Here is an 18,118-nt window from a genome sequence, read left to right as displayed (position 1 = left end):
CAGGGAAAGCCTCCTTCGCCTATGCTTGGGTCCTGGATGAAACTGGCGAGGAGAGGGACAGGTACATTTTGAGGGTGAAGCTACTCCTAATGTGATGAATGGGGACATTTGATGCTTTGATTTCTATTGATGACCTTTTTATCAACGAAAATGTATTTTGAAGAAGGCATGTCCCCGTTTGCCGTCTCTGTTGTTGTTAGCGGAGTGAAACGGAAGCGAAATACGCCAGAAACAGAAAGTGACGGGTGGGAATCCGTATTCACTTATCAATGACTTCGCCCTCGCTCACCAGACAAACGTTGCTCTTGAAATGAAATTGGTCGGGGGTTTAAATCTACATCACCTTATAAGGCAGGCCAGCTGCTCTGCACACAATCCATCATTTTATTTCATTTTTTTTCACACGATTTTGACACACACATTGTTTAAGTGGGTCCTTAAAAATATATATATATATATATATATATATATATATATATATATATATATATATATATATATGTATATATATATATATATATATATATATATATATATATGTATATATATATATATATATATATGTATATGTATATATATATATATATATATATGTATATGTATATATATATATATATATATATATGTATATATATATATATATATATGTATATGTATATATATATATATATGTATATATATATATATATATATTTGTGTGTTTGCTCCAGGGGTGTGACGATGGATGTGGGCATGACGAAGTTTGAGACGACTTCTAAGGTGGTGACCCTGATGGATGCGCCAGGACACAAAGACTTCATCCCCAACATGATCACGGGAGCTGCACAGGTACAACAAGTATCCAAGTAAATGAATGTAGTAGAGTAGAGGAACGTAAAAGCTTCTGTCACAGTTCATGCAATTCTATAATGCATGTGATTATGATTCTTCCAATCAGTTAGCTACTGGCTAATTGAGTCTCACGGTGAAACCAAGCATCTCTTTTAAGTTAACGAGCCGCCGCACAATTAAAATTAGTTCCTTTTAACTTCTCCGCTATATGCTTGACACGCCCGTCAGCGGGAAATGAAATAACTTTCGTGGTTTTGGGTGTTGGTGTCACAAGGTGTTTTGCAGGCATGGGTGTGCGTGTCTGTGTCTGTTTTGAGTTACTTATGTAATTTCTCTTTTTTACCAAATGACTGTACTCACGTTCAGCCTCATCACGTAGTGACTAAGGGGTTTCTGCAGCAAGCAAATGAAGCCATCTGTCAGTCAGATGCTCTTTAGGCTCAAGATGGTATTTATCAGCCTAATCAGTAATTATCTCCAGTAAACTTCATTAATTTACCGCCAGAAACAATATTATTGCATGCTGTTTCTATGATGTATTTATGTGTCATAGAAGTAGAGCAATAACTGAGTTCACCTAATGAGACAACAACTCACATGGGTTTAAATGCAAAATTGTTCCAAAGAACGTAATTTTCATTGGAACGTGACAATGAATGTGTTACTTTAAGCTTAAATTAAAAACGTATCAAGTAATTTTATGTCCCTCTATTAGCCTCTGTACATTAAAGTTCCTAATTTTATGGTTTGATGGGACTATGAATAGTTTTTAACACTACAGACACCGCTCTTAAGGCTCACAAAAGCGGTGTCGTTTTACAAGTATTATGTCTTAAAACATCAGAGTTCGGTTGTTAAATTACCGACCAAGTTGAGTTTGCGTGTGATGTTAAACGGCCACATCTGCCCCCGCCAAAGGTTCTCATCTCTGCCCTCTGTTCTCTCTCCAGGCCGACGTGGCGGCGCTCGTGGTGGATGCCAGCCGAGGAGAGTTTGAGGCGGGCTTCGAGGCCGGTGGTCAGACCAGAGAGCATGCCCTGCTGGTGCGCTCGCTCGGCGTCACTCAGCTGGCCGTAGCGGTCAACAAGATGGACCAGGTCAGAGCTGCTGCACATTAGTGGGGGGTGTTTTTTTTTTGTATTATTACAACATGGGTGATTGATTTGACCGTTGACGTGTGAAAATATGTAAAGGAATTCAAGCAATAGGCATCATTGACACACTAGAAAGTTCAATACATAACAATTAGGTAAAGTTAAATATAAAGCATAAGAAAACATTTCTGCCAGGAGAAAAGCCCAGGGGTGTGTGTGATGTGTGTGCGTGTGATTGGACTTTTGTGATTTTAGTTTTTATATAATCACTGGGATGTTACCGACATATTTTTGTCCGTGTATTTTTCCTCTATGTGTATGTACACATTAGGTAAACTGGCAACAAGACCGTTTCAAAGACATTATTTCCAAGCTCGGCCATTTTCTCAAGCAGGCAGGATTCAAGGTGAGTTTACACCAAGTTACTCAACATTTTAGAATATTAAGCTAGTCAGTATTGGTGTATGAACTGATTTCATACTTCTGGCTCTGTATAATTATTACATAGCTTTGCTTTTGTTTGACCCGTTGTTTATGTGCTTTCCAGGAGTCGGACGTGTTCTACGTCCCCACCAGCGGCCTGTCAGGAGAGAACCTCGTCACCAGGAGTGCAGTGTCACAACTCACCTCTTGGTACTCTGGCCCCAGCCTGCTGGAGCAGATCGGTAATGCACACTGCATAGTGCAAGCTGCCCACATCATTTACTGCCTTTTAACACTTAAAGGTGTAAGCAAAAAAGACCGCATAACAAGCACAAGCTGCCATTCTGCTTTGTTTTCATCATGGGAACAAAATCAATTGTTATTTTTAGGTTTTCATGCATTAAAATGTGGCAATATAAACGTCCAATTTCAATCGGCTTCTCTAGAATGAAATCATACGAGTGAAAACGGTCTTAAGTGTTTTCCTGATAAGGAGTGACGCCATGAAATACAACTGTCTCTGCTGCCAAAGTGATCACTTGATTCAAGCATTCGTTTGCACCAAAAAGAAATGCTGCTAAAAACCTTCCCCTTAATGGTTTTAAAGCGTAACTTCAGTTCACAAAATAAGTGTTAAGTTAAGGTATTAAATACTAGACTTGAGAAGTGGCTTCAAAACCTCTGTAGTTTCACAGATCACAGCAGATTCCAGCCGTAACAAAGTTTACACAGTGAAAATGAGCATTAAAGATATTGCTCCAAGCCCTTCATAATTCACTTCTTTAACAGCCACTGGTATACTCAATGTTTTCTAGTAGCATTTTTTAGCTGCAACTATGAGCTCTATAGCTTAGTTTTATACATTCGGCATAAAGCCTACGGGGGGGGGGGGGGGGGGGAGGTCAATGCTTGATACTCAAAACACATATTTTGAGTGTAATATTACTTGAAAGTGACTCACTGATTGACAAAGAGGGAAACAAATGATAGTGTCTGATCGTCTAAACTAATGGCCAATAAACAAACTAAAAGTATTATTCCTCCTGTAAAAGGGAAACTTTTTCACCACTGTTTTCTCCCCTCTTCTAAAGACTCCTTCAAAGCTCCTCAGAGATCTGTTGACAAACCGTTCAGACTGTGCGTCTCCGACGTGTTCAAAGGTAAAATCACTGACGCATACATCCAACGCGTTTGATTTTGTTCTTTGTCTTTTTCTCATTTCTCTTTTTTTCTATGTTAAAGCTGATGTTGCATATTCTCTTCCCAGACCTGGGTTCAGGCTTCTGTGTCACCGGAAAGATTGAGGCTGGTTACGTTCAGAACGGAGACAGAATACTGGCGATGCCTCCCAATGAGACTTGCACTGTCAAAGGTATGCATGGGTGTGTCTTTGCTACAAGTCTGGCATGGTGGAGAGCTATCCATTTGAAATTATCTCAGGATACATGGTTTTCCAATATAACATACTTTCTCAGGCAGGATTCTCCACTAAGCTGTGCTTACAATAATAACTACTTAGTTTGACCTCTTTGTTTAGTGAGTAACACATCAACTACAAACACACCTGCACTTAAATTGGCCTTTTTTTTTTACCTCTCTGAAAGTGGATGACTATTGAGTGAGTGAGTGAGTGAGTGAGTGAGTGGTAAATGCTGCCATCCTGTGGCAGGTGGGGGAATTACACTCAATGTATTTACACTGCAGGCATTACTCTCCACGATGAGGCTCTGGACTGGGCTGCAGCAGGAGACCATGTAAGCCTGACAGTCACTGGCATGGACATCATCAAGATCAAGTAACTGTTTCATTTATTATATGCATGCATGTCCGTTCATCTCTTGATTTATTCACTGGTGGTGCTTGTTATGCGTATGTTTGGATTGCGCACATTTCTATAATTCGTGGTAACTGCTTCCCTCCAGTGTGGGCTGTGTGTTCTGTAACCCCAAGGAGCCTATTCGAGCCTGCACTCGGTTCAGAGCCCGAATCCTTCTCTTCAACATTGAGGTGCCCATCACGCAAGGCTTCCCAGTAAGAGAGCGAACAAACACACACAGACAATTGTACTACCAACAGTTTTTATGTTTTCAGGTTGTCTTACATCTGCTTATATGTCCGGTCCAATTTTGTCACAAAAACTCTCCCAAAAAAAAAGGTTTGGGGCCTTAGCTCAATATTGTAGATGCTAATTAGGACCATTTCAAATAAGTGTGTAATTTGCTAAAGTTTTGAAGTGATTACTTTTTGGACAGATACGGATGGAGGCCTACAACCACAGAGCATGTGACCTGGATGTTCAGGCTTACAACTGTTTAATTCTATGCTCACGTTGGTTCATTGTGCGTGTGTGTGTGTGTGTGTGTGTGTGTGTGTGTGTGTGTGTGTGTGTGTGTGTGTGTGTGTGTTCTCTGTAGGTTTTGCTGCATTACCAAACAGTAAGTGAGCCAGCCACCATTAAGAAACTGATCAGCGTTCTACACAAGAGCAGCGGCGAGGTCCTTAAGAAGAAACCAAAGTGAGAGTGCATTGTTACCTTTTATATTACAAAATATGACTTACTGTGTGTGTTTCTTTTGTTAGAACATTCATATCCAGGTGGCTGTGCTATACTTACTTCTTGTGTGTGTCTTTCCTATGAAGATGTTTGAGTAAAGGTATGAACGCCATCGTAGAGATCCAAACCCAGAGGCCTGTGTCATTAGAGCTGTACAAAGACTACAAAGAGCTGGGCCGCTTCATGCTACGATACGTCGGCTCCACAATTGCTGCGGGGGTTGTCACTGAGGTACATAAGGTCCATACGTTCTTTGGTAAATACGTCTGTGCGGTTCATTCTGGACTTGATATCTCAGGAACACCTTGAGCAAATGTCTTCATTTTTTTTACGCAAACTTCCACCTAGATTCAAGGATCACACAATGTCACACAAACGTCTTATTGGATAACAGATGCAACCTGACAGCTTGGCAAAGGCTGTCATTGTAGTTTCCCCAGCTTTGATAAATTGCCCCGAGTCAGTTTCCTTGTGATTTTTATTTATTTTTTCCTCGCCGCAGATCAAAAAATGAAGGGCATTTCCATCGTTTGAGCCAGTCGGACCTTGCTCTGGAGACTACAAGCCGCCGCAGACAACGTGCAATTTCTCAAGAGATGTGCCTCCCAGACTCGGAGCGTCGCATTCGTCCAACCACAGCTCCACCCTCTCCACCGGCTGCTCCACCTAACCGCTCGGATCAACACTAACTGCCCAGACCCCACGTGGCAGGACGCTGAGGAGCCTCCTGTCAAACCATTAATTTGTTCATAAAAACCTTGCTTCTCTCGAAATCCCCCGTTCAAGCCGAATCAACAATATATTCCTGCTCTGTAAAACAATCTTGCCATGCTGAGATTTTCCACATGATGTCACTGTACTTTTCTTGAAGGACGCTGTAGCTGATCATTTATCTTGATTGGAAAATGAAAGGAAATGTGATGTAATGTCGCGTGGGACTTGAAGGCAAAACATTTGATATAATTTTTTAACATGTTTGCATCTCAAACGACATAATCAAGGGGACATGGGCCAGTCTAACCGAAGTAGTTTGTGAACAAAAAGCGGAAATAACATTTTAACCTCTGAATAAGGAGACATCATTCTCATTTGTGTCAGCAGATACTTGACATACTTCTACAGTAAAGCACCAACATGCTTTTTGAAGCACTTGTCTGTTTTTTTTTTCTCATCAAAGACTCTGCTGAGAGGAGGAGGGTTGAAGAAGCTGTGTTTGTTTCATCCATTTGTTGGGAAAAAGGTGGTGTGAGGGAAGACAATACAAAATGAACATGACCTCAGTAATATGTGTTGTGTGTTTTGATTTCAGCAGTGTGAATCACCTCTTTCTAGCTTGTAAAAAAAGCAAATTTCAAATCTAAAAAAGTAAGTAGAAAGTGAAAATGTAGAGGTGATAATTTCCCGTCAGGTTTGACACGGATCAGTGGGAAGCACCACAAATCACATCTCACAGTCATTGAGTGAGTATCGTAGAGAACACTTCTTCAGTTTTAAAGAAATGACCACAACATTTAAAGTAAGTCCATTCCAGTTTTCTACGTATTTTCGTAATTGTTGAGAAAGACAAAGACAATCAAATGAACTCCTCAGTGAAAGTAGTGTGAGAATCACAATTTAATAAACAATAACTCGTCAAACGGAAAGTCAAAGGACATAAATCTAAAGACGAACGTTATGCCTTATATTTTCTGCAGTCAATCAAAAAGGCTTTATTATAAAATTTAGAGGAACACAAGGATGACTTGGTGTACCCCCTCTCTGCAAAGGCCCTACACATCAAAACTAATTGTGACTCCCAGTACACAAATGAATTTGAGATAAATAACAAGAATTACTTCAGATACAGAGGCCTATTAATGCCAGGCGGTGTTTTGCATTTGTAAGGGGTTTCTGGTCGAGGATCTTTATTCAGTTTTTTTTTTTTTTTTACCTCCAACAATGTAACGAAGGTGTCAGGTTATGTCTCTGGTTAACAATGAACAATAGATATTGTCATTGAGACAGGAGTTCTTTTGTGGCCCTTCACGTATTAACTGGCATGTATCCTTGGTGCTCAGAGGGATACACAACTACATTATAGTTAGTTACACAGTACAGTTAAGCCAAAGCACTCCTGTGAGCAATAAACATGGATTAATTTTTAACTGTTAAAATCCCACTTTAATCACTGACGCTCAGTTTTTAGACACTTATTTTGAAATTCCTGCGCAGATCGTCGTCGTCACTTCCTGCAAAGGCTCTGGATGTTTCGTCCCAGAGTTTCTTCCGCTGTGGAGAGATTTCCAGTCTTTGTTTATACATTAAGACTTCACATGGGAAACAGCGCGTACAGTTAACAAGAAAGAAGACGATTCAACGCGTGTTCAGCCAACATTTGGTTCGTATTCACTCTTTTTGTTTTGTCCTATTTCGATCATGGCTGTGCTTTTCTCCACAGTCTGTCATGGCTGCTGGGTTTGTTTGTTTTCCCCGCGAATGTTGTGTGTACACAAACTGAGTGTTTTCTTTCTGAAATATCTAATTACTTTTGAAAGAGCAACCTATTTGAGTCGTGAGATCTCAGTGGAGCCTCTTGGACTGTCGGTGTTTTATAACGTAAAACATGAACTTTGTTGACTGAAGTCACGCTAGCCTCCACTTCGAAAAACACAGTCAAGCTCGCACGTGTTTTTTTTGTTATGAGGATGTATTGAGCCAGGAGTCTGCAACCTTTCCTATCCAAAGAGCCATTTTCCCTTTTTTTTACACCAAATAAAATGTGTATGTAGTTTTGTACAAAGTATATATATATATATATATATATATATATATATATATATATATATATATATATATATATTATAAATACAATTTGTTGTATTTATGAAATTGTAGAACCAGACAGAATAAGACCGTTCTTTACATTGTATTGCTATTTTTTTTTACCTGTTGTAAAATACTCTTATGAAGAGGAGACAAAAAAAATACACTGTCATGTGTCGGCCTACACTGAGCTCAATTAAACACTTTAAGCCCAAGCAGTTTTTTCAGCGAAAGTTGGGGGAAAAAATGCATACTAAATACACTGCATGTATCGTCATATGTTTCACTATTAGCTTATGTTCTCATTGAGCAGCTCCTGTCTCCTGTTTGTGCTCCTGCTGCCTTGCTTTCTGTTCCTGTAGTCAGCTCGATGAGCCGGGGGGCGTGCACCATGGACCGCCTCTGAAATATTGTTTTCATACTCCTACTCTAGTGAGAGTTTGAATGCAGGACCTTTTCGTGTAACAGAGTAGTTTTACACTGTAGTATTGCTAGATCTGATTACTTCTTCCACCGCTGTTAAACTCTGTTGTCTCTATTTTTGGGTGAGTTTAAAAACTTTTCAAAATGGTTTCATCCAGGGTTGCACTTTACCAGCTGATGGGAGGATGTCCAACTGAGATGCAGGTATGCCGTGTGGACCAGACGTGTTGGAGGAACTCCGAGCTCAGCTAAATCCTGTTTTACGAGGTATGTATTAAGATTAAATCCTTACAGAACAGATCGTAACTGCGATGTACAGAGATTATAATCTAAATAATGTGCGTTAATGTAACTCAGGGAGCCTTTACATTCATATCAAAACTAATGTCAATGGGGGGAGATGAGTCAGAATTCCCGCATCGTAAAGCAAGTGGTCTGTTTTTCTTTTTTACACTGAACCAAATAACTCCAGCAGATAACACAATTGTGCAGAATGGGAGAGGTTGGCAACAGTCGCACAAAAACACCAAGAGATTTAAAGATGTGAACACCAGAGACGGCTGATTAGACAGAGTCTGGTTCGGTTGCTTTGCAGAGCTTCTGTCTCTTGAAAAGCCTGTTAATCTTCCTCTATTAAGGACGGAGTAAGTCGTCATTGTGTTGGGAGAGGAAGGGGCTTCTCAGGCGGCAGTTTTGGACAGGCCCAGGCCCCTGCATCATATTGAAACTCAGTGCAACCTCAGTTAACTTTAGCTGGAAGAGTCAAAGAGATGACTTTGAAAGGTTTTTTAGTCATCAGTCCAAAACCCAAGTGTCTTAAATTAACAACAAGATCGTGCAAACCCTCACATTTGAGAACTTTTAAGTATAAAATGTCTGATATTTATTAGTTACTTATTTCCTCATTAATACATTTAAATGATGTATTACTACAAGGCTAAGATATAGTGTTTATCATTTATCGTTTTTTTTCTCCCGAACTAAATACAGGAAAGGAAGGCAAAGAAGAATAGATCACGTCATGGACAACATGGACACCTGCTGTCTGGAAGATCAAAAAAAGATGGCTTCTAACAAAGTATGGCAGTGGCGCATTATGTGTGGAAAGAAACATTCAGTACGTCTAGAACCATTCCATCACAGCAATAGAATAGGGTTGGATTTTAATGTTGCATCCAACACACAGAAACAAATGGACTTACAAGTAGTAACAAATGGTGTCATACTTGAGGTCTGTGACTTTGCTAAAACAGTAAACGAGAGTAAAGGGCATTTTATCACTAACATTTTACAGAACAATTTTGATCTTGGGTTAGAAAATGAAAAACAGCTGACTGATTTTGCTGCTCAAATTCTTCACAAAGCCAAACACCTGATTGAGAAACCTCCTAAAGATAAAAAAGAAGTTTTTACTCTCTTTGACACGTCATCAAAGCCAGAATGCAAAACCAACAATGGACTAAACATTGCATCTGCAGAGCGTAAGACTGGAAGCTTTATGGTGGAGATGAATGATACTGATGACCATGGAGATGAATACACATGTTCACAAGCAGCATCCAAAGAATACATGAAGACAGAGAGTCTCTTGGAAGACATGGAAGTAGCACACAGTGACGACAATGATGATGAGGATGAATTTAAAGATTCAGGAGCAATGTCAGCAGAAGAACTGATGGAGGATGTTTCTCTCCCTAAGTTTCCTTATTGTGAAGGAATTTGTCTGAACCTTGATGTTGGGTCAAAACAAAGTCTAGATCTAGGTTTGTTGACAAAGGGCGTGATGCTAGAATTGGTACATTTCTCGAAAATACTGACTGCATCCTTCAGACTTATTGTTCTGAAGGTGCTGGAGCACAATTTTGAACTTGATCTCAAAGGTCAACAGGGAAAAAATCAAATTTGGTTCAGGATATTACACCTACTAAAAAGAAGAGATGCACTTATCACCACTGGTAGTGAGATAAGCATGGAGTTTATCAATGAGCCGTTTTCCTTCCAGACAAACTCCTTCATAGAAAGCAAAGGCTCAGCACTGTCCAATATGGAACTCCAACAGAAACCATTTCAGGAAGTGACAATGAGAAGACGGTCTAGTTTACAAAGTAAACAGGAAAAGATAGCTCTGTCGGCAATAAGTGAAAGGTCAAACAAAGGGCACAGAAGAGGAACGTCTAAAGACATGGAGACAAACACACTCTCTCAACACACTGAATTGTGTACCACTCGGACGGCAGAGGGAGACCATTGTCAAACTGGTTCTATATCAGAGTTTGATCTAGACTCCTACACTGGCAATGCATGTGACAAAGAACAGGAGGAAATGGAAACGGAGAACGACCACACTTGTCCTCAAGGAAAGACTGTTTTAGACTTGGACAATGACACAAACTCTGGCAGTCAAAACCACAAAAGTTGTTCTCTGAGCTCAGACACCTCCAGTTTACCAACTGTTAATTCAAATCTGAACCCATGGTTTGCAAGTCAACCTGATGAAAGAAAGCCTGGTAGAAGTGAAGAACTAACACAGACTCCAAAAAATGCACCAACTGAATGTGACATGGAACAAGAGGAATTGAGAACGGAGAACAACATGTGGAAGTTGCGTGCAAACCGTGTAAAACAAATTCTCTCTGCAAAGGAGTTCGGTCCATTTCATGAGTCCAAAAGGTTTGGCCTTGAATTCAACGTTGGATTTGGCCCAAAGCAAAACTTCAGTGTTGACTCTCGGTTTGATTATATACTAGTTGAAATTGCAAAATTTGCCATCGCAATGAATTCATCCCAACAGAACTTCATCATGGAGATTCTCGAGTACAACTTTGACATCAGTCTAGAGAGTGAATACCAGAGAAATGTTTTCACATGTGAAATTATGAAGAGAGTAGGACAACTGAAAGATTGTGAAGATGCAGTCAAATTCTCAAAAGAGATCTTTGAACTTAATGGTCCCATACCATCAATAAGTATGGCTAATCAGAGTGTGGCCAATGTCAACACTGAACTCAACAGCATATCGAGGATGGAGGAGTGTGATGTTGCCTGTGGGTTTCCTCCTCATTCACAGGCTGAAACTGATAAACATGTTTCACAGAAGTGCGTGGATCTTCATCCCTTCTGCAAGGAAATTAGTCTGAAGTTAAATGTAAACAATACTCGACCCAATAAGAAACTGGGCATCAACAAACTGACCTATGGAGCAATGGCTGAAGTGACAAACTTTGCAGAAAAGTTGTGTGGAAAATTTGATCAGATTTGTGTTGACATCCTAAAACACAATCTGGATCTTGATTCACAATGTGCAGATTCTGACCTCGCCAGAAGTATTGCACGAATTCCTGCTGTACTGGAACAAAGGAAACTATCGAGCTATGTCAATAGCCAAAAGCAAATCCATAAGCCAAGAAGATACTCCACAAATGTGAAACTGGATCCCCAGAACAATCCAAATGCAGATGCAGCTAGTGCTGGTTCTTCTCAAGCTGCAATCATAGACCATGATGTAAATAGTTCCCCTGACATAAAACAACAAAACGAGTCTAAATTAAAGCTGTGGCAATTACGGGCCAATCATATTCAGCAAATCCTCTCAATACCTCACGAAGATCAATGTCCATTGTATTCTTACTCCAGATGTAAGAAATTAGGCATTGATTTCAATGTAGGATCTGGAGTAAAACAGAATCTTGATCCCAAATTACTAACCAATGGCATCATGGTTGAAATTGGTACTTTTGCCGCAGCTCTACTCTCAGCCCAAAAGTATTTCATCACAGAGATACTGGAGTATAATTTCCATCTATATTTTGATAATGAGCTCTATCGCCGTGCCTTTGCAGAGAAAACTCTAATTAAAATGAAGAATAAGAAATTGCTAAATAAAAAGGCTTTTCATTTGAAAATGAAAACACAGTTTAAACTCCCCGACACAAGGTGGAGACCAGAACCTACCTTTGAGAGGAGTTTATATTGTCCCAAATGCTATCAAGTCAGAATTCAAAAGCATCATCGGGATGAATCTGACTCTCGTCACATAGATATTCCTTGTCCACCTACCTCTGCTGATTCAAACCTCTCTGCACAAAATGATCCGTCCTCTACCTTCTCAATAATGGAAGAGATGATAATGGACAGCTACCCTCACTGCAAGGAAATAGGTTTGAGCCTGTGTGTGGACAAAGACCAGCCAAAAGACAAGCTTGACATGCATGTATTGACATACGGGACTATTATGGAAGTGGCTAGTTTTGCCGAAAGGTTGTGTGGAACAAATTATTCGATCTTTTATGATATCCTTCAATACAACTTCAACATTGGTTTGCAGGGCCCAGATGTAAATCCTGCAATGCAGTTCCACATAGAGATGAAACAAAGCAATGGCTTGCTCTCCTGGCTCAATGAAGTGTTTGTTATTAAACGTTCGTCTGACAAACAACTTGGAAACGTACGTAAAATGAAACAGGCAGTTGCCATTCATGGAAGTGAATTGAAGGAAACTATCAAAAAAAGAAAGCTGGCAATGCAAACACAGCAGAAAACGTCAAAGACGAATCCTCTCGGTAAAGAAAACGGCTTTTCCACTTCCCCTAAAATTAGTTTGACACCAGGAAAGAAAGAAAAACTGGACTTGAAACAAATGACCAAATCTGTCTGTGACATGGACCAAGAGGAAGTGGCACCAGATAACGACTACACTCATCCTCTTGGAGAGTCTGATCTAGACTCAGACGAACTCACAGACTTAGAAAACTCTGGCAATAAAGATAACTTACAAATCCCAAAACTTTCTCTGAGCTCAGACACCTCTAGTTTACCAACTGTAAACTCAAATCTGAACCAATGGTTTGCAAGTCAACCTGATGAAACAAGACTTGGTGGAAGTGAAGAACTAACACAGACTCCAAAAAATGTGCCAACTGAATGGGACATGGAACAAGAGGGAATGGAAACGGAGAACAACATGTGGAAGTTGCGTGCTAACCGTGTGACAGAAATTCTCTCTACAGAAGAATTTTGTCGCTTTGGTTATTGCAAGTCACGTGGCCTTGAATTTAATGTTGGATTTGGACCAAAGAAAAACTTCATTGTTGACTCTCGGTTTGATTCTATTCTGCTTGAAATTGCTAAATTTGCCATCGCAATGAATTCATCCCAACAATATTTCATCATGGAGATTCTTGAGTACAACTTTGACATTAGTCTGAACAAAAATGTTTTCACATGTGAAATTATGAAGAGAGTAAGACAACTGAAAGATTGTGAAGATGCAGTCAAATTCTCAAAAGAGGTCTTTGAACTTAATGGTCCCATACCATCAACAAGTATGGCTAATCAGAGTATGGCCAGTGTCAATGCTGAACTCAACAGCATATCGAGGATGGAGGAGTGTGATGTTGCCTGTGGGTTTCCTGCTCATTCACAGGCTGAAACTGAAGAACATGTTTCACAGAAGTGCGTGGATCTTTATCCCTTCTGCAAGGAAATTAGTCTGAAACTACATGTTAACAATACTCGACCCAATAAGAAACTGGACATCAACAAACTGACCTATGGAGCAATGACTGAAGTGACAATCTTTGCAGAAAAGTTGTGTGGAACATTTGATCAGATTTGTGTTGACATTCTAAAACACAATCTGGATCTTAATGCACAATGTGCAGATTCTGACCTCGCCAGAAGTATTGTTGCACGAATTCCTGCTGTACTGGAACAAAGGAAACTATCAAGCTATATCAATAGCCAAAAGCAAATCTGTAAGTCAGGAAGGAACCCCTTCACAAACGTGAAACTGGATTCCCAGAACTACCCAAATGCAGATGCAGCTTGTGCTGGTTCTTGTCAAGCTGCAATCATAGACCAAGAAGTAAATAGTTCCCCTGACATAGAACACCAAAAAGAATTTGAATTAAAGTTGTGGCAATTACGGGCCAATCATATTCAGAAAATCCTCTCAATACCTCACGAAGATCAATGTCCATTGTATTCTTACTCCAGATGTAAGAAATTAGGCATTGATTTCAATGTAGGATCTGGAGTAAAACAGAATCTTGATCCCAAATTACTAACCAATGGCATCATGGTTGAAATTGGTACTTTTGCCGCAGCTCTACTCTCAGCCCAAATGTATTTCATCACAGAGATACTGGAGTATAATTTCCATCTATATTTTGATAATGGGCTCTATCGCCGTGCCTTTGCAGAGAAAACTCTAATTAAAATGAAGAATAAGAAATTGCTAAATAAAAAGGCTTTTCATTTGAAAATGAAAACACAGTTTAAACTCCCCGACACAAGGTGGAGACCAGAACCTACCTTTGAGAGGAGTTTATATTGTCCCAAATGCTATCAAGTCAGAATTCAAAAGCATCATCGGGATGAATCTGACTCTCGTCACATAGATATTCCTTGTCCACCTACCTCTGCTGATTCAAACCTCTCTGCACAAAATGATCCGTCCTCTACCTTCTCAATAATGGAAGAGATGATAATGGACAGCTACCCTCACTGCAAGGAAATAGGTTTGAGCCTGTGTGTGGACAAAGACCAGCCAAAAGACAAGCTTGACATGCATGTATTGACATACGGGACTATTATGGAAGTGGCTAGTTTTGCCGAAAGGTTGTGTGGAACAAATTATTCGATCTTTTATGATATCCTTCAATACAACTTCAACATTGGTTTGCAGGGCCCAGATGTAAATCCTGCAATGCAGTTCCACAGAGAGATGAAACAAAGCAATGGCTTGCTCTCCTGGCTCAATGAAGTGTTTGTTATTAAACGTTCGTCTGACAAACACCTTGGAAACGTACGTAAAATGAAACAGGCAGTTGCCATTCATGGAAGTGAATTGAAGGAAACTATCAAAAAAAGAAAGCTGGCAATGCAAACACAGCAGAAAACGTCAAAGACAAATCCCCTCAGTAAAGAAAACCGCTTTCCCACTTCCCCTAAAATTAGTTTGACACCAGGAAAGAAAGAAAAACTGGACTTGAAACAAATGACCAAATCTGTCTGTGACATGGACCAAGAGGAAGTGGCACCAAATAACGACTACACTCATCCTCTAGGAGAGTCTGATCTAGACTCAGACGAACTCACAGACTTAGAAAACTCTGGCGATGAAGATAACTTACAAATCCCAAAACGTTCGCTGAGCTCAGACACCTCTAGTTTACCAACTGTAAACTCAAATCTGAACCAATGGTTTGCAAGCCAATCTGATGAAAGAAGACTTGGTGGAGGTGAAGAACAAACACAGACTCCAAAAAATGCACCAACTGAATGGGACATGGAACAAGAGGGAATGGAAACGGAGAACAACATGTGGAAGTTGCGTGCAAACCGTGTGACAGAAATTCTCTCCACAGAAGAATTTTGTCGCTTTGGTTATTGCAAGTCACGTGGCCTTGAATTTAATGTTGGATTTGGACCAAAGAAAAACTTCATTGTTGACTCTCGGTTTGATTCTATTCTGCTTGAAATTGCTAAATTTGCCATCGCAATGAATTCATCCCAACAATATTTCATCATGGAGATTCTTGAGTACAACTTTGACATTAGTCTGAACAAAAATGTTTTCACATGTGAAATTATGAAGAGAGTAGGACAACTGAAAGATTGTGAAGATGCAGTCAAATTCTCAAAAGAGGTCTTTGAACTTAATGGTCCCATACCATCAACAAGTATGGCTAATCAGAGTATGGCCAGTGTCAATGCTGAACTCAACAGCATATCGAGGATGGAGGAGTGTGATGTTGACAGTGGGTTTCCTCCTCATTCACAGGCTGAAACTGAAGAACATGTTTCACAGAAGTGTGTGGATCTTTATCCCTTCTGCAAGGAAATTAGTCTGAAACTACATGTCAACAATACTCGACCCAATAAGAAACTGGACATCAACAAACTGACCTATGGAGCAATGACTGAAGTGACAATCTTTGCAGAAAAGTTGTGTGGAACATTTGATCAGATTTGTGTTGACGTCCTAAAACACAATCTGGATCTTAATACACAATGTGGAGATTCTGACCTCGCCAGAAGTATTGTTGCACGAATTCCTGCTATACTGGAACAAAGGAAACTATCAAGCTATATCAATAGCCAAAAGCAAATCTGTAAGTCAGGAAGGAACCCCTTCACAAACGTGAAACTGGATTCCCAGAACTACCCAAATGCAGATGCAGCTTGTGCTGGTTCTTGTCAAGCTGCAATCATAAACCAAGAAGTAAATAGTTCCCCTGACATAGAACACCAAAAAGAATTTGAATTAAAGTTGTGGCAATTACGGGCAAATCATATTCAGCAAATCCTCTCAATACCTCACGAAGAACAATGTCCATTGTATTCTTACTCCAGATGTAAAAAAGTAGGCATTGATTTCAATGTAGGATCTGGAGTAAAAACAAATCTTGATCCCAAATTACTAACCAATGGCATCATGGTTGAAATTGGTACTTTTGCCGCAGCTCTACTCTCAGCCCAAAAGTATTTCATCACAGAGATACTGGAGTATAATTTTCCTCTTTATTTCAATAATGAGCTCTATTGCTGTGCCTTTTCAGAGAAAAATCTAATTAAAATGAAGAAAAATGAATTGCTAAATAAAAATGCTTTTCCTTTGAAAATGAAAACACAGTTTAAACTCCCTGATACGAGTTACAGACCAGACCCTACCTTTCAGAGGAGTATATATTGCCCCAAATGCTATCAAGTCAGAAATCATAAGAATCGTCGGGATGAATCTGACTCTGGTCACATGGATAATCCTTGTCCCCCAACCTCTGCTGATGCAAACTGCTCAGCACAAAAGCCAGCAAAGGATCCGTCTCCTACCTTCTCAGCAATAGAGGCGATGATAATAGACAGCTACCCTCTCTGCATGAAAATTGGTTTGAGCCTATGTGTGGACAAAGACCAGCCAAAAGACAAGCTTGACACCGATGTATTGACATATGGGACTATGTGGGAAGTGGCATGTTTTGCCAAAAGGTTGTGTGGAACAAAACATTCCATCATTAATGATGTCCTTCAACACAACTTCAACATTGGTTTGCAGGGCCCAGATGTAAACCCTGCAATGAAGTTCTACAGAAAGATGATACAAAGCAATGGCTTGCTTTCCTGGCTCAATGAAGTATTTGTGATTCAACCATTACCTCGAATTGTGTCTAACAAGAAACCAACAGAGGTTGTGCATAGTGAATTGATGGAAAGTATCAAAAAAAGAAAGCTCGCACTGCAAACAAAAGTGAAAACAGACACACGTGTGGTAAAGAATCCTGAGAAAAAACTTCGGAGTCAAGGATGTTATCCCATTTGCACAGAGATGGGATTGGATCTAGATGTAACATCTAACTCAGAAGAGAAAGAAAAACTGGACTTGGGGCAATTGACGAGAGCTGTTGTGTTTGAGATACATAAATTTGCAATCAGTAAACCGAGATGCTATATTCCACAAACTGTGTATGAGATCCTCGACTATAACTTTGATATTAGCTCACAACATCACAGAAGCTGGGAATTTTCATTAACTACTGCATCTTTAGTTAACATTATGGTCAAGGAATATCAGAAATATCGAAATGACCCAGACACGGTCTTCAAGTTGCCATTTGTGTTTGATCGCCAGGGTTTACAAATAAATGGGAAGAAGGCACAGAAAAGAAAATCTGCCAAATATCCCTGTGAAGTTCCAGGCAAGAAAACAAACAAGAGTAATTTTGTGCAACAAGCGAGATACCAGTCTGATAAAAATTGTGTGAAAATGCAGACTCGGGAAAATGCACCACCTGAATGGGACAAGGAACAAGAAAAAATGGAAACGAAGAACAACATGTGGAAGTTGCGTGCCAACCGTGTACAAGAAATTCTCTCTGCAAAAGAGTTTTGTCTCTTTGGTCATTCCAAGACGTGTGGCCTTGAATTCAACGTTGGATTTGGCCCAAAGAAAAACTTCAATGTTGACTCTCTGCTTGATTCTATTCTGCTTGAA

At 39.8% G+C, this 18,118-nt stretch overlaps 1 protein-coding gene and 1 long non-coding RNA gene across 2 annotated transcripts; both read left to right on the top strand.

Annotated features, from left to right (window-relative positions):
* The first annotated feature begins 6 nt into the window (after positions 1-6).
* On the top strand, positions 7-6,186 carry LOC137792759 (HBS1-like protein). Its single transcript, XM_068588469.1, has 12 exons — positions 7-61; positions 711-828; positions 1,782-1,928; positions 2,257-2,331; positions 2,473-2,590; positions 3,440-3,508; positions 3,616-3,720; positions 4,053-4,143; positions 4,271-4,379; positions 4,763-4,863; positions 4,989-5,133; positions 5,405-6,186. The coding sequence occupies exons 2-12, from the start codon at positions 721-723 to the stop codon at positions 5,414-5,416; spliced, it is 1,080 nt and encodes a 359-aa protein (XP_068444570.1). The 5' UTR covers positions 7-61; positions 711-720; the 3' UTR covers positions 5,417-6,186.
* Positions 6,187-7,139: 953 nt separating this feature from the next.
* Positions 7,140-10,473, top strand: LOC137792760 (uncharacterized). The gene is made up of 3 exons (XR_011078158.1): positions 7,140-7,279; positions 8,286-8,394; positions 9,118-10,473. It is a non-coding gene; the product is annotated as an uncharacterized lncRNA (long non-coding RNA).
* Positions 10,474-18,118: the final 7,645 nt, after the last annotated feature.

Source organism: Clinocottus analis, unplaced genomic scaffold, assembly GCF_023055335.1.
Source record: "Clinocottus analis isolate CAN_PGR_092001 unplaced genomic scaffold, fCliAna1.0.p SCAF_211, whole genome shotgun sequence".
NCBI classification, from domain to species: domain Eukaryota; kingdom Metazoa; phylum Chordata; class Actinopteri; order Perciformes; family Cottidae; genus Clinocottus; species Clinocottus analis.
Note: the sequence above shows the minus strand (reverse complement) of the source record. Positions and strands in the feature narration are given on the sequence as shown.